General features: G+C 38.5%; 2 protein-coding genes across 2 annotated transcripts; both read right to left on the reverse strand.

Annotated features, from left to right (window-relative positions):
- Nucleotides 1–3,098: 3,098 nt before the first annotated feature.
- LOC113121128 (zinc finger protein 770-like) lies at nt 3,099–6,981 on the reverse strand. The gene is made up of 2 exons (XM_026291371.1): nt 6,025–6,981; nt 3,099–4,836 (listed from the first exon to the last, which is right to left on the reverse strand). The coding sequence occupies exons 1-2, from the start codon at nt 6,877–6,879 to the stop codon at nt 3,343–3,345; spliced, it is 2,349 nt and encodes a 782-aa protein (XP_026147156.1). The 5' UTR covers nt 6,880–6,981; the 3' UTR covers nt 3,099–3,342.
- Nucleotides 6,982–7,753: 772 nt separating this feature from the next.
- LOC113037962 (zinc finger protein 770-like) lies at nt 7,754–12,361 on the reverse strand. Its single transcript, XM_026195272.1, has 6 exons — nt 11,948–12,361; nt 10,336–11,353; nt 9,172–9,305; nt 8,571–8,646; nt 7,990–8,135; nt 7,754–7,897 (listed from the first exon to the last, which is right to left on the reverse strand). Exons 1-6 carry the CDS (start codon nt 12,332–12,334, stop codon nt 7,754–7,756), a joined length of 1,905 nt encoding a protein of 634 aa, XP_026051057.1. The 5' UTR covers nt 12,335–12,361.
- Between the last annotated feature and the right edge of the window lie 13,918 nt (nt 12,362–26,279).

The raw sequence follows: 26,279 nt of genomic DNA on the forward strand, positions 1-26,279 counted from the left end.
ACAAAAATATAAATGATAATTTTCAGAACTAAACAATGGACATTTTATTGCTTTTTTTCATCCATGCTGCAGGCAGTGCTTAGTCTTTAGCCGAGTGTACCAACTGCTCTCAACAAGAGGTTCACCATATTCAGCTGCTGACTTCAATCACAGAAGAGGAAAAAAGACTGTGTTGGCTATCACTTCTTTTGTTTTAAATGGATCTTAACCTTTCACTCTGTTTGCACTGATGCACAAATGGTCTGACGAAACAAGACACCAGGTGTCAACATGAATTGGAAAAATAACTGGTGTGTTTGACAAGAATAACTGGTGTGCTGCCACGATTTTGACATGGGAAGCACTCGGAAATAAGCTTTGTTGTTGCTCTGTTGGCAGAATAAACAAATGGAACTGGTTCTTTCTAATTTCTTATTTTAAGAAGTTTCCAAAATTGATTCAGTGACTATTTTGCCATCATTTTATCCTTGAAATATACATATACATATTACTGTTTTGGATTTTATTTCGCTTGTTGCATCCATGATAAAAAAACAAAAACAAAAACAAAAAAACACAAAGCAATTTAAAAGCTACATAATTTACTAATACATTAAAATAAGTCCAGAACAGCTTGGGCTAGTTTAGGTCGATTTCTGAATTGTTTTGTGAACCTATTCAATGAATTCATTAAGATATTAATTTATGAATTGGACACTCAAACTAGAAAAATGGTGAACGGCTTTGGCTACTTTTGGATCGGTTCTGCATATTCAAGTGGGATACCAGTGGGTGTGTTAATACTGAAAATATTACAGTTAAGCTTTAAAATATACAGATTCTAGATGGGTCACCATATAGTTACAGAAAACAAAAACACACTAACATCAGAATCAGCATAGTATTAGAGAAGCTTTTGTTGTTGCTCTAATGACCTGTCAGTTGTGGGTTGCTTGTTAATGCTCATCTGCTTGGCAGGGCAATATCCTCTTATTGGTCTGGGTCATGCATTAAAGAGCAGAAAAGCAATACGTGACTATGAAATTATGGCGCTTGAACAAGCATTTGTGGATATATTTGACAAGATAAACAAAATCCTTGTCTCACCACAAACATCATTAGCCAACATTTAACAATGTATTTGACCTAAATGACTTGATGATCCTATCAGATAGAGATTAGACTTTGTGTTGACCTCCTCAAGAGAAATGTAAATGATGAGAACAAAGCTTAATCTGAGGGTGACCTGGAATGAATGTAACATGAATGCTGACTAACTCACTAATTTACTCACAGCAGATTTATGACCTGCCATTTGATATTTAAAGTATCTTTTGAAGGATTACGTTGGCTGATTGTTTATCTCTCTCTCTATCTGAATAAGCAGTAGCCTATTCCAAAACTTTTGAGTGGCAAAAAGACACCTTGATATACTCATGCTAAACCAAACACCTCCTCTAGGAATAAACGTTTAGTGGAGGTGACAATGATTTTCTGATATTATTAATTTTGTGACATGAGGACTGTACAAAATTCCCTATAATTTCCTCCACCTCCGGGACAAACCTGTTTGATCCAAATAAAGGCTCCTCACAGGTCAAAACAAAGCTTCATCTACTCAAAACTTGATACAGTCTCTCATAAGATATGTTATGGAAAACTGAAATGCTAGCTTGGGAACCCCATGAAAAAAAAAAAACAACAAAAAAAAACAACTATATTTTTAATGAAACCAATTAGTTTAATACAATTCAAACTTGGCATAACAGAGGCTAGTGTTTCAGGTAAGGTACTTGTTCCCTAGTACAGCTAACACTTAATTAATTTGAATAAAACTTACAGGTACATGGAGTGATTTCCTGTTAGCAATGAGACAATATGATTGGGCATTGGGTTGCTGAAGTAAAAATAATTTAATAAATAAATAAACTCTTCTTTTTTTCAGGAAATATTTGGATAGATCGACACTAAAATTAACCATAGGATTTTTTTTTATATATAGTTTCCTACTTAAACTCTACTTTAATTTCCATTACCTCCATACTACTGAAGGACTCCAGAAGTCTACAAAAAGAGGTTAGGTTGAAAAGTCTTGTATGAAATGTGCTATTAGACTTAAGACTATCAGGATACATTAATGTCAGCCATAGTGTGCTAACCTGATTGGTAGTTTTTTAAAAGCCATAATGTCATATCATTTCCGTGCAATAGACATTTGCAGTGGAGGACTTACACCATCTAGTGGCTATACATAGAAGTACTGAAAACGACAGATGGGCCCTACTGAGTAATATTTTTGAGACGGAAAAATTGAAAACAGATGCCATGCAACACTTTAGTGTTGTTATATTGACATGTGATGCACATTTCTTAAAGTGCAGCCAATTACTTTATTTATTGTTAACTCCTTAACTGTCACCCCCCCCCCCATTTTTTAAATAGGCATTAGATTAAAAAGAGAAGAATAAGAAAAAAAAAAGGAAATCTAACAGCCACTCGGGAAATGAATCCGCAAATTTCTGTGTTAAATTTACACATTCATGTTTTATTTGAAATAGCCTATATGTACACTGTAACAGGAAATACAAAATAAATATTAAAGTCCCCCTATTATGGGTAATGAAATGTTCATATTTTGGCATTGGGAGTCCCTGACAACAGGTTGACATGCATGCAAGCTCAAAAAACACTTTCAGTCTTATAATAATGTGTTCCTGTGGCTTAGTAGTAGAGCATTGCGTTAGCAGCGCAAAAGGTCATGGGCTCGATTCCCAGGGAACATACATACTGGTGAAATTTATAGCCTGAATGTACTGTAAGTCGCTTTGGATAAAAGCCTCTGCTAATTCATTTAAATGCTACAATTAGCATTTATTTATATCTTATTTGCTCAATGATTGATTTTTCCAAACCCCTCCTTTGCATGACGCTTATCTGCGGTGATTGGTCGATTTCCTCTTGCCTGTAATGCCTGACAAAGCAGTGTTTGTGAGCGCAGTGCTGCTTTGTGTACAGCGTTACCAGGGGAAAAGTGGGCGGGCAATATTCTAATGTTTCATGTTGACATCAACATGAAATGGCTTGGGATTCGTTTTTAAAAGGACAGTTTCAATGATTCAGAGTTGACATTTTCTTTTGAGAGACAATAACTTTATACACAATGCACTTTCAGATTTAAAACTGCAGTCTTTTTAATCACTTAAAGCTGTGTTACACACTGCATGAAAGGTAATTTTCAAAAATCCATACTGGGGCACTTTGAAAGCCAAACATACTGCATAAAACTTTATAACACACAACTGAAATACAATTGAAAACCCTTTTGGTTTGGTCATATCTTTGGACAACCCTTGAGTAACCATTCTACCTGTGGGACAGCATGTGTGTTTTTAGATGATGGGGCTGTGTGAAGGACTTCTGACACTGTGTGCATAGGAACGGCCTCTGACCCGTGTGAGTAACATAGTGACTCTTCAATTTGGATGGTGAGCTGAAGAATTTGAAGCAAATGTCACACTGGTGGGATTTCTTCACTTCACCTTCAGGATATCCGTTTGTACAATTATGTGCATACAAGTTCCTAACCGTGCGGAAACTCCGACTACAGTCACGACAAAAGGGGAGGTCATGTGATGTTTTGATAAAGCATTCACCTGGTTCCTCAAAGTCCTCAAGCTCCACAACAACTTCTGGGATTCTGGGAACATCAGGATTCTGTTGATACTGACAAGAACTGGGCTCGTGAGAACCAGGAACACACTGTGTGACAACAGTGTCAGAGTCCACAAAGAAATCTTCAACATCGTCCATGTAATGTTCCCATTTTTCCTCAGCTCTTGATTCGGGAGCACAATGACGGAGAGATGAGTCAGTTTTGGGTGGACAGTCACTCACCTTGCCAAAAGGCACAATGTCAAATGCCTTTTTCCCATCAAGCAAGATGTCAGTTTTATGCGTCAGACCCAAAACTGATTTGTTATTCTCAACATTCTCTAAAGGGCTAGTACTTTTTGACAAATGTACACCTAAATCATTGTAGTCACCACATATGTTTTGAGACAGCATATCCTCTGTAAGCACATTTTGATCTTGCTGCACGGTTGACTTTTGTTTATCTGTTGAAGTGGTATCATTGTGGGCTGTTAGAAATTTTGGAGAGGGTTTTAACTTTGACTTAGATGCTCGATTACAGGACACTATGTTGTCTCTGTAGCTCTGGAATGATGGTGTTCTCCGCTTCACAGGGACATCATGAGTTCTGATGTGTACTTTTAGATGAGAGCGTTCTCTGAAGGCACGGCAGCATATGGAACACTGAAATGGCCTCTGATTTGTGTGAATAAGACAATGTCTTTTTAGTTCGGATGGAGCACCAAACCGTTTACGGCACACAGGGCAATCATAAACTCTTTTGTTTCTATCAGATTTCTTACTTTGCAACACCTTCACATTTACATCGTCCTCACTTTGTGTTGAGACACTGGATTCTTGTTTCTCCTCAGATTCTTGTATTTCTTCCTTCCACTGGCCTTCTGAAGGTTTGGATAAATATACAGAACTCAGCCCAGTGTGACGATCCCAACCTTTTTTATTTAGAAAGGAGTCTTGCAAACATGCATCTGATTCACTACAGTCACAACTAATAATTTGAGATGCCATATTCTCTATAACCATTTTTTCATCTTGGTGCACCGTTGACTTTTCTTTATCTGTTGACTTGGTATCATCTTGGGCAGTTGTTTGTTTTGGAGAGGATTTTAACCTTGATTTGGACGCTTGATTACAGGGCACACTATTGACTCTATAGCTCTGGATTGATGGTGCTCTTCGCTTCTCACGGATATTGTGAGTTGAAAAGTGTACTTTTAGATGAGAGCGTTCTCTGAAGGCACGGCAGCATATGGAACACTGAAATGGCCTTTGATTTGTGTGAATAAGACAATGCCTTTTAAGTTCAGATGGAGCGCAAAACCGTTTACCGCACACAGGGCAATAATAAACTCTTTTGCTTCTATTACAATTCTGACTTTGCCACACTTTTGAATTTGCACCATTGTCCTCATTTTGTGTTGTGACACTGGCTTCTTGTTCCTCCTCAGATTCTTGGATTTCCTCCATCCACTGGCCTTCTGAAGGTTTAGGAGAATATGCAGAACTCAATCCAGTGTGAAGATCCAAACCTTCTTTATTTAGAAGGGAGTCCTCTAAATATCCATCTGATTCACTGCAGTCACCACTAATAATTTGACATGCCACAATCTCTGTAACCCTATTGTCGTCTTGGTGAGATGCAGACTGTAGTTTTTCTGCTGAACTAGCGTTGTTTTGGACAGTTAGATATTTTGGAGAGGGTTTTATCTTTGACTTAGATGCTAGAAAACAGGTCACGCTGTTGTTCTTATAGCTCTGGAGTGATGGTGTCCTCCTCTTCACTGGGTTGGTGTGAGTTCTGATGTGTACTTTTAGATGAGAGCGTTCTCTGAAGGCACGGCAGCATATGGAACACTGAAATGGCCTCTGATTTGTGTGAATAAGACAATGTCTTTTTAGTTCGGATGGAGCATCAAACTTTTTATGGCACACAGGGCAATCATAAACTCTTTTGTTTACGTTAGAATTCTTTCTTTGCAACACTTTTTCATTTACATCCTTGTCCTCATTTTGTGTTGTGAGGTTGGCTTCTCGTTCCTCCTCAGATTCTTGGATCTCCTCCATCCACTGGCTCTCTGAAGGTTTGGAAGAATATGCAGAACTCTGTCCAGTGTGACGATCCCAACCTCCTTCAATTAAAAGAGTATCTGGAAAATGTACACCTGAATCACCGCAGTCACCACATATTTTTTGAGACAGCATATCCTCTGTAAGCACATTTTGATCTTCCTGCACGGTTGACTTTTGTTTATTTTTTGAAGTGGTATCATTGTGGGCAGTTAGAAATTTTGGAGAGGGTTTTGACTTTGAAGCCTGATTACAGGACACTATGTTGTCTCTGTAGCTCTGGAGTGATGGTGTTCTCCTCTTCACAGGGACATCATGAATTCTGATGTGTACTTTTAGATGAGAGCGTTCTCTGAAGGCACGGCAGCATATGGGACACTGAAATGGCCTCTGATTTGTGTGAATAAGACAATGTCTTTTTAGTTCGGATGGAGCACCAAACCGTTTACGGCACACAGGGCAATCATAAACTCTTTTGTTTCCATCAGATTTCTTACTTTGCAACAGCTTCACATTTACATCATCCTCACTTTGTGTTGAGACACTGGATTCTTGTTCCTCCTCAGATTCTTGTATTTCTTCCATCCACTGGCCTTCTGAAGGTTTGGATAAATATACAGAACTCAGCCCAGTGTGACGATCCCAACCTTTTTTATTTAGAAAGGAGTCTTGCAAACATGCATCTGATTCACTACAGTCACAACTAATAATTTGAGATGCCATATTCTGTATAAACATTTTTTCATCTTGGTGCTCTGTTGACTTTTCTTTATCTGTTGACTTTGTATCATCTTGGGCAGTTGTTTGTTTTGGAGGGGATTTTAACCTTGATTTTGACGCTTGATAACAGGGCACACTATTGACTCTATAGCTCTGGATTGATGGTGCTCTTCGCTTCTCACGGATATTGTGAGTTGAAAAGTGTACTTTTAGATGAGAGCGTTCTCTGAACGCACGGCAGCATATGGGACACTGAAATGGCCTCTGATTTGTGTGAATAAGACAATGCCTTTTTAGTTCGGATGGAGTACCAAACGTTTTACGGCACACAGGGCAATCATAAACTCTTTTGCTTCCAACAGATTTCTTACTTTGCCACACTTTTGAATGTACATCATTGTCCTTATTTTGTGTTGTGAGGTTGGCTTCTTGTTGCTCCTCAGTTTTTTGGTTTTCCTCCATCCACTGGCCTTCTGAAGGTTTGGAAAAATATGCAGAACTCCATCCAGTGTGACAATCCCAACCTCCTTCATTTAGAAAAGAATCTGGCAAATGTAAACATGAATCATTGCTGTCACCACATATTTTTTGAGACACCATATTCTCTGTAACCATATATTGGTCTTGGTGCACTGTTGACCTTTCTTTATCTGTTGATTTGGTATCGTCTTGACCAGTTGGTTGTTTTGGAGAGGGTTTTAACTTTGACTTAGATGCTAGATTACAGGTCACGCTGTTTTCCTTATACCTGTGAAGTGATTGTGTCCTCTTCTCAGGATTGGTGTGAGTTCTGATGTGTACTTTTAGATGAGAGCGTTCTCTGAAGGCACGGCAGCATATGGAACACTGAAATGGCCTTTGATTTGTGTGAATAAGACAATGCCTTTTAAGTTCAGATGGAGCGCAAAACCGTTTACCGCACACAGGGCAATAATAAACTCTTTTGCTTCTATTACAATTCTGACTTTGCCACACTTTTGAATTTGCACCATTGTCCTCATTTTGTGTTGTGACACTGGCTTCTTGTTCCTCCTCAGATTCTTGGATTTCCTCCATCCACTGGCCTTCTGAAGGTTTAGGAGAATATGCAGAACTCAATCCAGTGTGAAGATCCAAACCTTCTTTATTTAGAAGGGAGTCCTCTAAATATCCATCTGATTCACTGCAGTCACCACTAATAATTTGACATGCCACAATCTCTGTAACCCTATTGTCGTCTTGGTGAGATGCAGACTGTAGTTTTTCTGCTGAACTAGTGTTGTTTTGGACAGTTAGATATTTTGGAGAGGGTTTTACCTTTGACTTAGATGCTAGAAAACTGGTCACGCTGTTGTTCTTATAGCTCTGGAGTGATGGTGTCCTCCTCTTCACTGGGTTGGTGTGAGTTCTGATGTGAACTTTTAGATGAGAGCGTTCTCTGAAGGCACGGCAGCATATGGAACACTGAAATGGCCTCTGATTTGTGTGAATAAGACAATGTCTTTTTAGTTCGGATGGAGCATCAAACTTTTTATGGCACACAGGGCAATCATAAACTCTTTTGTTTACGTTAGAATTCTTTCTTTGCAACACTTTTTCATTTAAATCCTTGTCCTCATTTTGTGTTGTGACACTAGCTTCTCGTTCCTCCTCAGACTCTTGGTTTTCCTCCATCCACTGGCTCTCTGAAGGTTTGGAAGAATATGCAGAACTCTGTCCAGTGTGACGATCCCAACCTCCTTCAATTAAAAGAGTATCTGGAAAATGTACACCTGAATCACTGCAGTCACCACATATTTTTTGAGACAGCATATCCTCTGTAAGCACATTTTGATCTTCCTGCACGGTTGACTTTTGTTTATTTTTTGAAGTGGTATCATTGTGGGCAGTTAGAAATTTTGGAGAGGGTTTTGACTTTGAAGCCTGATTACAGGACACTATGTTGTCTCTGTAGCTCTGGAGTGATGGTGTTCTCCTCTTCACAGGGACATCATGAGTTCTGATGTGTACTTTTAGATGAGAGCGTTCTCTGAAGGCACGGCAGCATATGGAACACTGAAATGGCCTCTGATTTGTGTGAATAATACAATGTCTTTTTAGTTCTGAATGAGCACCAAACCATTTATGGCACACAGGGCAATCATAAACTCTTTTGCTTTCATTATAATTCTTACTTTGCCACACTTTTGAATTTACACCATTGTCCTCATTTTGTGTTGTGACACTGGCTTCTTGGATTTCCTCCATCCACTGGCTCTCTGAAGGTTTAGGAGAATATGCAGAACTCAATCCAATTTGAAGATCCAAACCTCCTTTATTTAAAACAGAATCTTCCAAATATGCATCCGATTCACTGCAGTCACCACTAATAATCTGAGACCCAACAATCTTTGTAACAATATTTTCATATTGGTGAACTGCTAACTGTTGCTTTTCTGTTGAACTAGCATTGTTTTGGACAGTTAGATATTTTAGACAGGGTCTTAAACTGGACTTGGATGTTTGATAACACGGTACGCTGTTGTCCTTATAGCCCTGGATGAATCGTGTCCTCCTCTTCACAGGGTTGGTGTGAGTTCTGATGTGTACTTTTAGATGAGAGCGTTCTCTGAAGGCACGGCAGCATATGGAACACTGAAATGGCCTCTGATTTGTGTGAATAAGACAATGTCTTTTTAGTTCGGATGGAGCACCAAACCGTTTACGGCACACAGGGCAATCATAAACTCTTTTGTTTACATTTGAATTCTTTCTTTGCAACACTTTTTCATTTACATCCTTGTCCTCATTTTGTGTTGTGAGGTTGGCTTCTTGTTCCTCCTCAGATTCTTGGATCTCCTCCATCCACTGGCTCTCAGAAGGTTTGGAAGAATATGCAGAACTCTGTCCAGTGTGACGATCCCAACCTCCTTCAATTAAAAGAGTATCTGGAAAATGTACACCTGAATCATTGCAGTCACCACATATTTTTTGAGACAGCATATCCTCTGGAAGCACATGTTGATCTTGCTGCACGGTTGACATTTGTTTATTTGTTGAAGAGGTATCATTGTGGGCAGTTAGAAATTTTGGAGAGGGTTGTGACTTTGATGGTCGATTACAGGACCCTATGTTGTCTCTGTAGCTCTGGAATGATGGTGTCCTCCTCTTCACAGGGACATCATGAATTCTGATGTGTACTTTTAGATGAGAGCGTTCTCTGAAGGCACGGCAGCATATGGGGACACTGAAATGGCCTCTGATTTGTGTGAATAAGACAATGTCTTTTTAGTTCGGATGGAGCACCAAACCGTTTACGGCACACAGGGCAATCATAAACTCTTTTGTTTCCATCAGATTTTTTACTTTGCAACACCTTCACATTTACATCATCCTCACTTTGTGTTGAGACACTGGATTCTTGTTCCTCCTCAGATTCTTGTATTTCTTCCATCCACTGGCCTTCTGAAGGTTTGGATAAATATACAGAACTCAGCCCAGTGTGACGATCCCAACCTTTTTTATTTAGAAAGGAGTCTTGCAAACATGCATCTGATTCACTACAGTCACAACTAATAATTTGATATGCCATATTCTGTATAAACATTTTTTCATCTTGGTGCTCTGTTGACTTTTCTTTATCTGTTGACTTTGTATCATCTTGGGCAGTTGTTTGTTTTGGAGAGGATTTTAACCTTGATTTTGACACTTGATAACAGGGCACACTATTGACTCTATAGCTCTGGATTGATGGTGCTCTTCGCTTCTCACGGATATTGTGAGTTGAAAAGTGTACTTTTAGATGAGAGCGTTCTCTGAAGGCACGGCAGCATATGGAACACTGAAATGGCCTTTGATTTGTGTGAATAAGACAATGCCTTTTAAGTTCAGATGGAGCGCAAAACCGTTTACCGCACACAGGGCAATAATAAACTCTTTTGCTTCTATTACAATTCTGACTTTGCCACACTTTTGAATTTGCACCATTGTCCTCATTTTGTGTTGTGACACTGGCTTCTTGTTCCTCCTCAGATTCTTGGATTTCCTCCATCCACTGGCCTTCTGAAGGTTTAGGAGAATATGCAGAACTCAATCCAGTGTGAAGTTTCAAACCTTCTTTATTTAGAAGGGAGTCCTCTAAATATCCATCTGATTCACTGCAGTCACCACTAATAATTTGACATGCCACAATCTCTGTAACCCTATTGTCGTCTTGGTGAGATGCAGACTGTAGTTTTTCTGCTGAACTAGCGTTGTTTTGGACAGTTAGATATTTCGGAGAGGGTTTTATCTTTGACTTAGATGCTAGAAAACTGGTCACGCTGTTGTTCTTATAGCTCTGGAGTGATGGTGTCCTCCTCTTCACTGGGTTGGTGTGAGTTCTGATGTGAACTTTTAGATGAGAGCGTTCTCTGAAGGCACGGCAGCATATGGAACACTGAAATGGCCTCTGATTTGTGTGAATAAGACAATGTCTTTTTAGTTCGGATGGAGCATCAAACTTTTTATGGCACACAGGGCAATCATAAACTCTTTTGTTTACGTTAGAATTCTTTCTTTGCAACACTTTTTCATTTAAATCCTTGTCCTCATTTTGTGTTGTGACACTAGCTTCTCGTTCCTCCTCAGATTCTTGGATCTCCTCCATCCACTGGCTCTCTGAAGGTTTGGAAGAATATGCAGAACTCTGTCCAGTGTGACGATCCCAACCTCCTTCAATTAAAAGAGTATCTGGAAAATGTACACCTGAATCACTGCAGTCACCACATATTTTTTGAGACAGCATATCCTCTGTAAGCACATTTTGATCTTCCTGCACGGTTGACTTTTGTTTATTTTTTGAAGTGGTATCATTGTGGGCAGTTAGAAATTTTGGAGAGGGTTTTGACTTTGAAGCCTGATTACAGGACACTATGTTGTCTCTGTAGCTCTGGAGTGATGGTGTTCTCCTCTTCACAGGGACATCATGAGTTCTGATGTGTACTTTTAGATGAGAGCGTTCTCTGAAGGCACGGCAGCATATGGAACACTGAAATGGCCTCTGATTTGTGTGAATAAGACAATGTCTTTTTAGTTCGGATGGAGCACCAAACGTTATACGGCACACAGGGCAATCATAAACTCTTTTGCTTCCAACAGATTTCTTACTTTGCCACACTTTTGAATGTACATCATTGTCCTTATTTTGTGTTGTGAGGTTGGCTTCTTGTTGCTCCTCAGTTTTTTGGTTTTCCTCCATCCACTGGCCTTCTGAAGGTTTGGAAAAATATGCAGAACTCCATCCAGTGTGACAATCCCAACCTCCTTCATTTAGAAAAGAATCTGGCAAATGTAAACATGAATCATTGCAGTCACCACATATTTTTTGAGACACCATATTCTCTGTAACCATATATTGGTCTTGGTGCACTGTTGACAATTCTTTATCTGTTGATTTGGTATCGTCTTGAGCAGTTGGTTGTTTTGGAGAGGGTTTTAACTTAGACTTAGATGCTAGATTACAGGTCACGCTGTTTTCCTTATACCCGTGGAGTGATAGTGTCCTCTTCTCAGGATTGGTGTGAGTTCTGATGTGTACTTTTAGATGAGAGCGTTCTCTGAAGGCACGGCAGCATATGGAACACTGAAATGGCCTTTGATTTGTGTGAATAAGACAATGTCTTTTTAGTTCGGATGGAGCACCAAACCGTTTATGGCACACAGGGCAATCATAAACTCTTTTGCTTCTATTACAATTCTTACTTTGCCACACTTTTGAATGTCCATCATTGTCCTTATTTTGTGTTGTGAAGCTGGCTTCTTGTTCCTCCTCAGACTCTTGGATTTCCTCCATCCACTGGCTCTCTGAAGGTTTGGAAGAATATGCAGAACTCTGTTCATTTAGTAGGGAAACATGCAAATATACACCTGAATCACTGCATCCACCGCTCAGTTTTTGATTCAACATATTCTTAACCATATTTTGATCTTGGTGCACTGTAGCAGAATCTTCAGCTCCATCTTGTAAGGATACTTGCACATCATTTTCTTCAGATTTTGCAGCATTACTAAAAGAAACTGTTCGGCATTCAGGTTTTTCATGCTTTTTGGTCTCTAAAGAGTCTAATACTGGAGTTAAACACACATGACCACCATCTAGTCTGCATTTATTTGTACATTCAAAAGCTCCAGGTATTGGAGATTTGGCCCCATGCTTCTGTGGGATGCTACACAACTTCGAACCACCGTTTCTTTTACCTCTGTGTACCCTGAGATGTTTATGGAGATAATAGGCTTGCTTGAATGATTTTCTGCAGATTGTGCAAGTGTAAGCCCTGGCGTCAAAATGAACACATAGATGCCGAGTTAGTTTTGAGGGGAAACTGAATTTCTTCAAGCATATTTCACACTGATAGCCACTTTTCTTTTTGAGTTGAAGAGTACACATGCGATCAGAAGACTTGGATACTGGAAAAATCCTTTTTACGGCAGTTGTGACAGCATCTGCTGATGAAGGGTTAGTGTGAGTTCTGATGTGTGCTTTTAGATGAGAGCGTTCTCTGAAGGCACGGCAGCATATGGAACACTGAAATGGCTTCTGATCCGTGTGAATAAGACAATGTCTTTTTAGTTTAGATGGTGCACAAAATCGTTTAAGGCACATAGGGCATTGATGAACTCTTTTGCTTCCATTAGAATTCTTAGTTTTCACCAGCTTTGCATTTACATCATTGTCCTCATTTCGTGTTGTGACAATGGGTTCTTGTGCCTTATCATTTTCCTGTTTTTTCTCCATCCACTGACCATCTGAATACTTTGAAGAATGAGCAGAAGTCAGTCCAGTTTGAAGAGCCAAACCTCCTTCATCTACAAGGGAAAGTTGCACCTTAGCTGACATCTGGCTTGAAATGTTAAGCATTCTCTTCACGCACTGCAAAGACAGAACAATATCAGTGCATCCATTCTTAAGCACATCTAGGACAATACTTTAAATACTTTGGTTTTTAAAAGTACAGACCCATTTGTATTGTTATCAACCTTTTATTTATCAGATTTTATGTCAGGACTGGGACACCTAGTTCTCAAGGAAAGCCTATCCATCATAAGTGGGTTGTAAAAAGTATCTGTGCAGCCATTTGCTCTGTCCATTTTAAGTAATTTCAGACATCTGCCAATCTAAGCCACTCATTTAATTGTGATCATTTTTTTTCTTCTTTTTTTAAAAATATAACCAACCTGAACGAGCAGTATAAACGTATTCACCTGAGGAAAAAAAGGAAGGAAAGAAAGAATGGTAAGGAAAGATATAAATAATTAAAATTAACCATGCTTTTAAATGTGCAGTAACCATGTTTTTGGCGTATTGCTTACCATTTGTCTAACAAATGCACCATTTTTTTGTAGCAAAATGTGTAGCAAAACCATGGTTTACTTGTGGGTACCATGGTTTTACCATAGTAACCATGCTTTCTTTTACTATTCTTTTTTGTTTGTTTGTTTTATTTGTACTAAAACCATAACGTTAATTGATTTCGACAGACAGACAGATAAATAGATAGGATACACAACATATGTTTGTCAATAGTGAAGTATTAACATATTTAAAGTTTAATGAAATGTAATGAAAGTAAGAATGGGTATAGCAATAACTACACCTTATCCGCAGGAATTTCGTGATGTTAAGTCGAGAGACGATTTCCTCAATTTGTCATAATTTCCGACGTTTGTGTTCGAAACAGACAATGACAGGGTTCCGACGTAATTACATAAACACAGGAAACAATTCTTTAACTACAGTTCTGTCCTGGAAAATGTTCTTCGGCGAACACAACATTCGCTACTTCTTCTTCTTTCGTGTTTCGTGGCGGTTGGCAACAGGTTATTGTGAAATTCCGCCACCTACCGGGATGGGGTGTGAAGTCCTGATGGGGAGAAAGAAACAAAACAAAATTCTTTAATGAAACCTATGTCTCGCAAAATATTTTAACATAAATCTATAAAGTGCATTCTTGACTGTTTCTGTTTTGAAATAGATTCCACATCGAAATAGATTCTTTAATGGTATGTCCTTATTTCAAAAATTTCAACCGTAAATTTAGCAGTGACTAACCTTTCCCATAATATGAAGAAAAAAATAGTACTGAAAGGGCTTTGTGAATTGCAATTAAGGAAGTATTCGTGCTCAGTAGATCTATACATATAATTATTTTATTTTATTTTATTTGAAATTACAGAGGGCTAATTCTCATAAACAGAGCTTCACCACTAGATAGCAGTGTTAAGCTGTAGGGCAGGCACAGATCAAGGCAGACAATAAAAGCAATGTAGTTCAGCTTTGTGTGTAACCTTGCATAATGTGTTTAGTTAAATAAATACAGTTGTATCCTTTGATATTCATCCCGGACATAGAATACAATTTTAAAACATTAAAATCTTCTTTAAAAAAAAAAAATTAAAATACTTCTCCTGGGCACAGTAATATACGCCGTGTAATTTCTTTAGTTTGCCGAAAATAATGTAAATCTTTAACCGAAAAGTATGTTACTTGCCATATTTAAGGTAGGCTATTCTTTTTTAAAGTTCACAGTGTTATAATGCAATATTGCTTTAAAATGTGTCCTGTTTTTAAACCACCCTCAAGAAAAGGGGGTGCATATTTCAAAGAAGTCGCACTAAAGAAGAGCACAGTTTGTGCAACCACCCCATCACCGCGCGCTTGTCCATGCAATTAGCCCCTTATCTGTAAGCAGTTTAATTTTCTGCGACGTGGCGCGAGCGGCTCGGGCCTGATGGATGTGACATTAACGGGAGATGAAGCTGGGGAGATTGGACGCTGCAGTCACATAGTGGCATTTGTCACTGCCCCGGTCATGCAGATTGCGCCAGCACCGGCCACTGACTAAGATTAATGACGACGGCTCTCAGTCTTTGTTTCTCTCTGCGCTTGTGTCGAGCTCGAGCCTAAATACCATTCACACACACCCGGGCTTTATGATAAGACCTCATACATACAGACTGTAGGAGAGTCATCATTATTTCCTGGTAATTACATTAAAATGCAGTGGATCCCATTTATTAATGTAAATTCAAGTCATGTCATTAGTGGTACTCGGGAAGGAAACCAACAGTAGCCTATTACATGCTTGGGCATTTTTCAAAATAGGTGTGCTATTAGCCAATTAGCCTACTTTTAGACTTTTCACAAAAAATGCAATGAAACATTTCCGCAATAAATATCGTCCAATTTTTTTATTATAAATGTTATGTATATTTCTAACACTGAAATAAAAAAAATAAAAAAATCTTCAGAATTTTTCTCTGGTGCAAACTGTCTATTTTTCCTCTTTTGGAAATTGCCGAAAACGCACTAGTGGATGTTCTGTTTTGCTGTTGGAGTAAATGGGAAAATAAAATGTATGTTTACTATGGTTTCCATATAAATTTGCTTAATGTGAAAATGATCCATAATAAAATGAGTATATCCTGTTTTTACACGATAAACGTGAGATGGACTGGAATCATAGAGACTCAGATATGGGTTAGAAACCAACCTAGAAACCACCAAGAACATTCTAGCAACCACCCAGCCCGCCCTGGTAACCACACAGCAACATAGTGGCGACCATTCTCAAACCCACAGCACTGTGGGGGGTGAGTTTGGCAGGGTCAAGCGCCGCTTTCATTTTCTAACTAAAATGTGAAAAAGCTAGTTTTCGTGCAGTTGTTGTTATTATTATTTAGATTTATTTGCATTAATTTTGCTCTCTCTTTTTTACCCTATAGCCTGCACACACACACACACACAGCATAGTAGCACCTGCAGACCTATATCATTTTTGAAGTGGCAAAAGCAAGTTCATAAATAGGGACCAAGGGATGTCTACCGATTAAACAAAAATGCAATTCTTGGAATTTCTTACAAAAACGCTGCGTAGAATCATGAAAGGAATTCCTAAGAAGTGCACGAGACCTCCACGTATCCCCTCGGTTGTAATAAGAACAAGAGGGAGAGAGCGGTAACCCCAAACTGGCTGCTCGGCTGCACAGAAAATGGTTTTCCTTGACAAATGAGGTGATGCGGACCAGGCTCAGATGGATGGGGGTTTGGGCTGGTTGTATCAGGGCTCTTGGGATGCTGGGTATTTACTCAGTCATTCATCATCCTCTGGCACATCCACTTATACAGGATCTGCACCGCACACCCATACTGATGTAATTCTCCACATGGAGAGCTGAATTACCATAGCCTGTCCTCAGTGTGTGTGTGTGTGTACGGATATGCTATTGTGAAGCGTGGAACAATTTTCTGGATGTGCAATTGTGCACTTTTATGTATCTGTGAACCTCAAACTGTAACAACACATTCTAATGGCAAATCTAACTTCTTTATGTTTTGGTAAATTTGTTGCGAATGCCTGTGATCTCATTCATATGTTTTCCTATGATCATAATGTCAGGTTATTCCATGAGTGTATGTATTTATTCTAGGATGTACCCTTGATGGTGTGAATCGGACAGGACAGTTGTACCAACCTGACAACTTTGACCTAATGCCCTAACATGTTTACAATTCATTTGAATTAAGAAATGATAAAGATTTCATTACAGAAGAGATTAAAGCTGCAGCCTGTGACTTTTCTTTTTTTTTTTTTTTGGTAAAAAAATGATCCAAAATCAATATTTGAGCAAGTACAAAACCAGCCAGTGTTCAAAACTATTGCCTTACTTTAGCGTGATTCTCAAGAGTAAGCTTCTAATAATGTTTTCTAATTTGAGTGGTACAGGTTTTCGTGGGAAATTCGAGCATGCTGCTGCGTCATTGTGTCACATCTCTGTAAACATGAAGAAGTTGTCCCCGCTACTAGGCTATGGCATGTGAAGATCCTGCAGGTTGCGGTTATTGTATAGCCTTTTCTCACATCAGCTAGAATAATTAAATATATATTTTGATGGCAGATTCTTATCCAGAAAGAATTGTGTGTTCATGAAATTATTTTGCAGTTTTAAATATGCTTCTGATTACAGGTAGCCTAGGATTACACAATATTTGTATTTTAAAGAGAGCATAATTAGCATAATTAGCTAATTCGACTGTACAGAAATTGAAATCTACATGCTAATGCATACTCATAATCACGCAATGCTGATGTTGTTAGCATTAATAATTTGAGAATAAAGTAGAACAATAATAATAATTTGCACATTGATGTGATATGAGCTAACTGATCATAAATCATCATATAATGCGATTTATTGTAATGTTTTTTTCCTCGGTTGGTCAGAACAAACGTGGCAGACTTGTTATTTACTTGTTCAGATTCAAAAATTCTTATTTGGGTCATATATTTTAAGACATAGGCTAGAATCTGTGATTGCAAAGTGCAGTAAATATCCACACCGGTGACTGACCTCATGACATTAGATTCATCTTTGCTGGAGCTGCACCGGAGCACCACCCACACAGGAAAGATAATTCCGCACACAGCTGCAATTAGGTTGCACCACACGACTTTGTTGGTTGCACCACATGACAGTGATTTGGTGGACAACAGGTTTTCCAATGTTAATAGCGCTTTTAACAAAACTGGTTTGCTGTTAATGTTTTTCACATTTATACACTTTCGTACAACCCACTTACACCCCACTGACATATTTTGGGTTAGACCTTCATTTTAATTTAAATTTCCTCAAATTAAATCCAGTGGTTTTGTAGGATTCACATCGTACAAATTCATAAAAAAAAAATAAAAATTCCACCCAGTAAAATAATTAAGTTTTCTCATTAGATCCATGTCCATGATGGTGTAAACTTGACAGGACAGTTGGATCACCCTGTCAATTTAACTTTATGTCCTAAAAACTATTACAATTAATTTATATTTTATAAATGAAAACATTTTCATCACACAGGAGTTTAAGTCTTTTTTTTTCATGATAGTTGCAACACATTACTTTATTGTTCGCACCTCAGAACATAAATAATACTTTTGCTCATTCATATGTTTTTGTAAAACCCACTTACATTCCACTGATGGTTTTGGGGTGTATCTTTATGCTTGCTTTTTTTCTTTTTCTAAAAATTTAATCATTTCGTATTAATCACATTGCCACCTTGTAAAATAGTTACATTTTCTCATACTGTTGGAATATTCCATTAATTCTAAAGTGTAAATCGATTCAGCTGTCATAATTTAATTTTTTTTCAAGTAAGCAAGAAACCTGCAAACACTTAATGAGCACATCCCATGGTGCTTATTTTAATTTGAACAGCTTTGATCCTGGTCTCCAGTCATCTATGAACTAGCATTGTCATTCATTCCTCGAAGCTGTTCTGAAATGACAGAAACTCACGTCGTCCAAATGTTGAGCATCGATCTGCCCACGTTGTCTTGCTGTCCGTATTTAACTCCCTTCCCTATTTGCTTATGCACCTCTCGCAATGCTGAACATCTCTGCACTGACACCATATCCCATCATCCTCCTGATGCTAGCTCTTTCTCAGCATGGGCTCCGACCAGGGCGCTCATGCGTGAGTGACATTTGCTCCAGCAGAACATTGGAGTTTCAATCAAACCACATGGGTCCTGGGTGTAGTTTGTTCTTCAGTACAGTATGGAGTGAAAAGACAATATTTACCCCCACATGGAAATCCCATGTGGATTCACCCTCGGCCAGCTCGTGTGTGCCAACTGTCTGCCCTGGAATCCCATGGTGCACCGGGAACAGGCTGGTAATGTGGAAGAGGGTGATGATGCAAGCAGCTCAGAGCTCCCTGGGGGACATGAATGTTGATTAAACATGTGCTCAGCCTTGGCTATTGAGCAATGGGACGTGGAACAAATGTCAAACGTTTGTTAATTTCTCTGCAGCGGAGGACTTATCAGTGGAGGGGGTGGAACCCACACCAATGAGGCATGACCCCAATGAGAAACCGATTGGCCGGCCAGACAAGATCAATCTTCTAGAATCAATTTTGAGGAAAGAACAATGTTTCTTGTCGGCGTGAACGCATGTGCAGCGGCATTAAGTGTTTCTTTATAGTAGTTGTTGGGAAATGCAGTCATCAAAATTGCAGAACAATACTTAAGACCTGTCTGTACCTGATAATAAATTAAATAAACAGGTACTGCTTATTCTAATTGTGGCTCAGAAAAGGAAACATGAGACTTCAGGTGAGAATCACTTAAATCACTTTTAAAAAGTCATGTGCCAAGTTTTAACAAATTTTGTGTGTTTGTTTGATTTAGCATTTTTACTTTTTTTTATTGCTGTTGGTTTCTTATAATAACCCCCCCCATTTTCCTTACCATTTTCAAGAGAAGTTTACATTTAATGACTCTAAAAATGTTATGTGGTGTAACTATTGAGTAGAAAGTGAACATATTTTCCTCACACACTTATATACTGTATGTGTATGTGAGTGTACACATTTTAAAGATTTATATATATATAAGTTTTCAAATATATATTTCCAGGGTACATTTTCAATGTACAAATATCATGAATTATTTATTCATATATATTTTACAATTTTTGGTGGGGCTTATCACTCCTTTTTAAATAACCTGAACCCACCTTGCCTTATTATAAAATATATTTATTTTTTATTTATTTATTTTTTTAGACATAATAATAAAATATTATGCCAAACTGCTAAATAAGGTTTTCCTGAAATAATGTCACCCTTTTACTGAGGCTATTTTCATAATTCTAATATCAGGACAGTCATATCATCATGAATATGTTGACATTTTAAGTTATAAATTAATTTTAATAATTAAAAAAAAAAAAAATTATGATAAATAAATAAAAAATAAAATAAAAAATAAATAAATAAGAGATCAAGTCATGTTTTTGTATGATAGGTTTACCACATGACTTTTCTAGTCTCACCACATGACAGTGATTTGGTGGACAACCCCCCCCCCCATGTTATTAATAGTTTTATTACTGTTCTTTTTTTTCTCCCAAAAATAAGAAAGATCACGAAGTGACTAAACTAATTTTTTTCTTTAAAAAAAAAAATCATAAATAATGATTTTCTTTTTTTTTTTTTTTTTTTTAGTTCATCCAACCCACATAAGAGTAGTTGTATTAATCAGACTTATTGGATTTAGTGGCGGCACAAGCTATGGAAGCAGCATATTTGTGGGAAAGCTGAATTACATACAGTTTTGCATCAGTCCACCCGTCATTCAAACTCACCTCATTGCTGGGGGTGCGGCTTAAATTGTATCATCACTCTGTGTCGAGGCATCTGACGTTAGGTGTGAACTCACAGCGTTACAAACAACTGAAGGGCAGGCTGATGGTTAGACCTACATGAAGTTCCCTCGAAATACCTCCCCTGATAAAAACACAGAGTAGGAACTCTTTTGTTGAGAGCAGGATGTTAGGCTAGAGAGGATGCAGATGAATGAAACTGAAAGAGAGATGCCTACAGGGTAAAACAAAAGAGTAAATGCGAAGAGTGAGGGTCTTCCATTTATGCGTCTTCGCATCTGTGGATTGCCAGCCGTCAGTGTTCAGTCCGGCCCTCCATTTGTCTTACTGCACTGTGCTCTGACAATGAACCACCGGTTTCCTTTATTTCCTCCAGTCCAATCTAATGAGCATCTTCTGTGCGCAGGGATGGAGGTTCTCTCCTTTGTGAGGGCCGGACAGGTGTCTAACTGAATGATGAATGTCCTTGCATCCTTCCATAATTGGCTTCTCTCTGTTTGGCCTCAGTCTGGCTGCATGTCTGCCGGGCGGCCACCTCCATCTGTCAATCAAGTTTGCCCCATTGCCGACTGGCTGGCCCTCTGATAGCTATGCTAATGCAGCCGCTGGCTTCTGATTGGCTGCCACTTGGCTGGCCTAGGCTAATCCATTATGGCCCTGACAGTAGTAATCTCCCCCCCAACACCGGGTCCCGTGTGCTAAACGTTATTTGACCGTTCCTGTCACGTTCCTGCTGGCAAACGGACAGCGAAGGTGATGGATGACCCTGCGCAGAGCTCGCTCGTTCATCACCCCCTCTGACTTGTTTGTGTGGCACTGAAAAAATTAGGCACTGTGATTTTTTCAAGATTACTTTTTCATTAAGAAATGCTTCGCCCTATTGAGGTTGGACTGCGCTGGCATACTGGATGGTCTCGGCTGATTTTTACCATTAGCTAATGCCATATAACAATCATAACAATGATTCCAGGAGCCGACTGAATGACAATTCTGACTGGACGTGAACCTGTCACCGTGTTTATTCGGCGCAGTAATTGCGACCGATCGTCGTGATAGATGTAATTAGTGTCCAGCGTCTGAAGTTGACATAAGTAAATATACAGTCGTGGGACTGTGGCTCACGGCCATTAACGCCAATGGTTTGTTTTCTTACCTCACTCAGTGACTGCAGAGGGTCTTCGCACATGCTCCGGCCTGAAAAGAGATTCGCTGAGAGAACCGTAATTGGATGTGGCTAATGCTAACATGGCTGCCGACAGCTCGAGATGTGAGGTCCAATGAAATTCGCATCTTGTCTTCTTGACCAAGTAACTGCGGTTTTACAGCGATACCCGTGGGAAAGAAAATCGCGAGAATTAGCAAAGTCACACTGCTACTAAAATCCGTTTTGAACCTTTAACATAAACTGACGTCCATAACACAGGTGGTAAAGAGAAACCTAACGAATCAAGGCCTTTCCACAAGCTGAAGTAAATACTAATATATAGAAGGTGTAACATGTCATACACACTAATACAAAACAAAAGCAATCTATCTCATTAAATAATTCAGTTAGCAAGTTAACGGCTGTTTCGGTTTGTTGACGTTTGTGTCTTTTTATTGTATAATGCATATGCGTATAAGGATTTTATAGGAGAAACATCTGAGACAACAATTTTCGACTTCAAAGAAACAAATGAAGCCTCCTGAACGAAGAAAGAGCAAAATCGGAGCAATAAAATATTCCCCTCAGAGGGCTTTGGTTCTTTAATGTTATTTTAAAACCACTCATCACTGTGAAAACAAATCTGCAGTGTATATGAAGAGTTCACTCTTCTTATTGCTCACTTTCAGAAGATCTTGTTTACATCGTTAATACATGTAAAGGCTATCTCATATATCTGTCTTGGCCTGCTATGCAAACAGTCAGAAGTGTTTTGTTTAAAATGAACTTCACATAGCCACGGGCTGCTCTGAGCTTCTTCATCTGATGACCCTGTCACTAACAATTATTATTTATTTTTTTCACATTATAACATTTTCATCTTTTATTTCTCTAAAAAACGCCTTGACTAGTTTTCTGGGGAGACTCTTGAGATATAAACCAACAGCCTCACATTTGACCAAAACCAAAGATGTAAAGAGCAATGATAAATTAATAAAACATTGAATGAAGAGGATACATGCCGTCTGAAAAAATGCCTGTTTTGTCATGGCAGGTTGTAGAAAAGATCTCTCTCTGTAGTTTTCCCCCCTGTTTTTTAGGGGTCAGCACGTGAGATTTATGTGATGAGACTGGTCCGCGTGCACTTCCTCTCTTCTCTGGCCTTGTCAGATCTGGTTGCAGACAGAGGGCAAAAACATTTTTCATCCGTGTGAGATTCTCACCACAGGCTTTCATCTGAGCTAACATAATATAGATGCATGGCATTTGTATGCTGGTTGATGTACTGTATAAGTATCAGATTGCCAAGCACCATCTGACAAAAATGATTGGGATGTTTTATTATAAGCGTGTCAAAAGTGTGAGGTAGAAATACTGTGGGTTGTCTTAGTCTACAAAAAATGCAATGCACCATAATGTGACATACTAGTTCATCCAAAGAGTTTTTAAACATAATTTTGTATAAACACAAATGGTACTTGTGTAATTATTATTTTGAGGGTACTTTAAATGTTTGTACTCAAAAAAGGCATTTGACACAGTGTTGGGCTGCTTACAAAATAAATCTGTCAGAAATAATTCAATGGTAACCAGTTACAGAACTTGAGAATAACATGAATTATAAATTGATATGCATTTGTCAAAACGCTGACTATATGGGTGAACTATAAGAAAGAACAAAATAGCCAAACAATTAAATATACAACATTTAAATTCCAACCATAGCTACTGTTTTTAGGATTTCTGGGGTTATAGAGTAAAGGGTGCATGGGAACAGTAGAGTATTCCTGTGGGAAGACAATTCCTGGAGGACAGGTCTTTCTCACTGAGAAGTCTGACTCAGGTGTCAACTGGAGTCATGTCCCCTGGCCAAACCGTAGCTGTCCCCTCCTCGACCCCCACCCAGGGCCCACTTTACCTCCGCCTGGCCCTCTGTCTGTCAGTTAAAGCCGCTCCGCTGAGGCCCGAGTGCAGAACCAGATGTGCTGGCTGAGTCCTGAAACATTCTCTTCCCACTGACATCTTAACCTGAAAGGTGTATGTGTGTGTGTGTGTGTGTGTGTGTGTGTGTGTGTGGGAGAGAGAGAGAGGTCAGACTTTAGCTTGGCCTCTGAGATTGTGTAGATTACTTACGAAGGTGGTGTTTGTTGCTACAGCACTGATTGTGTACTTGGTTGTATGTTTTTATCCTGTACAAGAAGAGCCTAACAGTACAACCACAAAAAAACAACATTTAGCCTAGATTTTTGTTTAGCTTCACTCCATTTCATTTCAATAGAACACTAATCACGAATCAAAAGCCTCTAATAGTCATTATTTGGCTCATAATGGGACGTGCATGTTTTGATTGTGTTTGTGTTTGGGTGATCTGTAGCCGCATTGGTTTTATAATCAAAGTCACATTTGAGTCATGCATCTCGCTTCACCCCTTCACCCACAATTCATCATCTCATTCAGACTGATATACGATATCTAATTTATCAACATATGCCCAATCTAAGCAGCCCCACACATGTGCGAACAATTAGGCAATAGAACAGTTGCTAACACAAACACCTTCTGATAGATGACACTCTAAATGTAAGGCCAAACCATGGCAAACATGACTCAAGGAACTGCAGTATCAATCAGATGAGCAGTGGCCTTTACTGTCACCTCCATTGATTAAAAACATTGTTTGGAGTTTCTGAAATGTGTTGCCAAACTGAAGTCTGTAGACGATTGTGCTGTTTACTCTGAAGGTTCAGAGGGGTGACAATTCCTCTCACAAATGATACACTATGTCACAAAAAAGAGTATAAGAAACATATTGCAGACAGAATAAGGGGTAACAGTCAATGGATGTCTATATTTAAACCATATGTAAAAATATTTTGTCTATAGCATCCACAAGGGATCTGCAGAACAAGACCTTGTTGCTCAGAAGACTTGATGGAGTTCTCAGTTGTGTTTTATTTGTGAATCAACTTTGCTGACAACCTCTGGACAGAGAGGAAAAATGTTGACATGCTCTACAGTAAGAATTATAGAGCTATAAAATGAGAATAGCCAAGATAAATTGACTTCTGATGAAACAAACATTTGAGTTCTTATTGAAATTGAAGAGTTTGAATGCAGATGTGTAAATCTGAGTGCATTTTAAAGATGTATGTGGTGAAGTCTTTTTCTCGGAAGGAAAACTTGAGATGCAGGGGATTTAAAAGGGAAAGGCTCAATTTTATCTAACATTTATAAAACATTTTTTTTTTTTAATATATCTCAAGTAATTCAAAGGTTTGGTCTGTGAATTTTTTTGCGGTTTGAATGTTTTTTTTAAATATTTTGTTAATGAATGATACAAAACATTATAAAATAAAATAAAAACATAATAATAATAATACATAGAAAAATACAATAATATTATGAAATATTATTAAAAAAATGTTTTTTTCAATTTTTATATATTTTGAAATTTATTAAAACTCCATTACTCCAGTCTTCATTGTCACATGATCTTTCAGAAATCATTATAATTTGCTGATTTGTGACTCAGTAAACATTTATTATTACTATTAACTGTGCTTTATATCTTTTTGGAAACCATGATACGTTTTCTCTCTCTTTCTTCAGGATTATTTGATGAAAAGTGAGTTCAATAGAACCAAATTTATTTGCAAAACAAATATTTTGTAACAATTCAAATGCCTTTACTGTCATTGTCATATATATATATATATATATATATATATATATATATGGTGTGCATGCTAAAACAGAAATTGTTAATTGCAACTAGGACCTAACCTATTTTTTATTAAATAATCTACACTAGAACAAAACAAATCTCAAAATAAACACTGAAATGGCTGAATTAAAAGCACAACAGACCCTAAGCACAGTGTGTGAGGCTGTCAGATCCAAGAAAGAAAAGTGGAAATAAAGTTGTCAGGTGAAAAAACCTGGACCGACATGTGTCACTTTAATGCCAAGGCATTTGGCCGATGGTTGAGGTCCACTGTCCAGCACGACTGTCCGAATTGAGTTCCTTCTGATCTTAATAAAAGTGAAAATCCTTCAGCTTCCACAGCTGGGGCCCTCAGCAGCGTGCAATCCTCAATCTGACATTTTTTTTTCTTCTTGGGGACACTTCACTTTATGACACACTTGCCATTGTACAATGAATTTAATGGGGGTTCCGATTGGTGGACATCATAGATGACATCATTTTAATGATACTTTGATGTTATTGCGACATTTTTTACATCCTTCAATCAGCAGAAGCTTAGTCTGTTTTCCTTTGTGAACATTAGAAGACCTGCTTTTGCTCATCATATAGGGAGCTGTTCAACGTTGATCAGCTTTCCGGGACTTGAAAGAGAGAATGCACAGAACTCCAGGCATGTGGAACAATCAGTGTTAAGAGCAAGATAGCTCTCCCGTTGGCCCCATTCTCAACTTTGACCCCTGACCTCTTGGCACACGCACTGCTGTAAATAAAGCTGAAGAGAGGCCTCCCCACCTAATTTCCTTTGGTCTCAAATTTAAACAGCGATCCTTCTGACTGTTCTGTAACCAGGGG

The sequence above is a fragment of the Carassius auratus genome, chromosome 20, assembly GCF_003368295.1.
Source record: "Carassius auratus strain Wakin chromosome 20, ASM336829v1, whole genome shotgun sequence".
In the NCBI taxonomy this organism is placed as follows: Eukaryota; Metazoa; Chordata; class Actinopteri; order Cypriniformes; family Cyprinidae; genus Carassius; species Carassius auratus.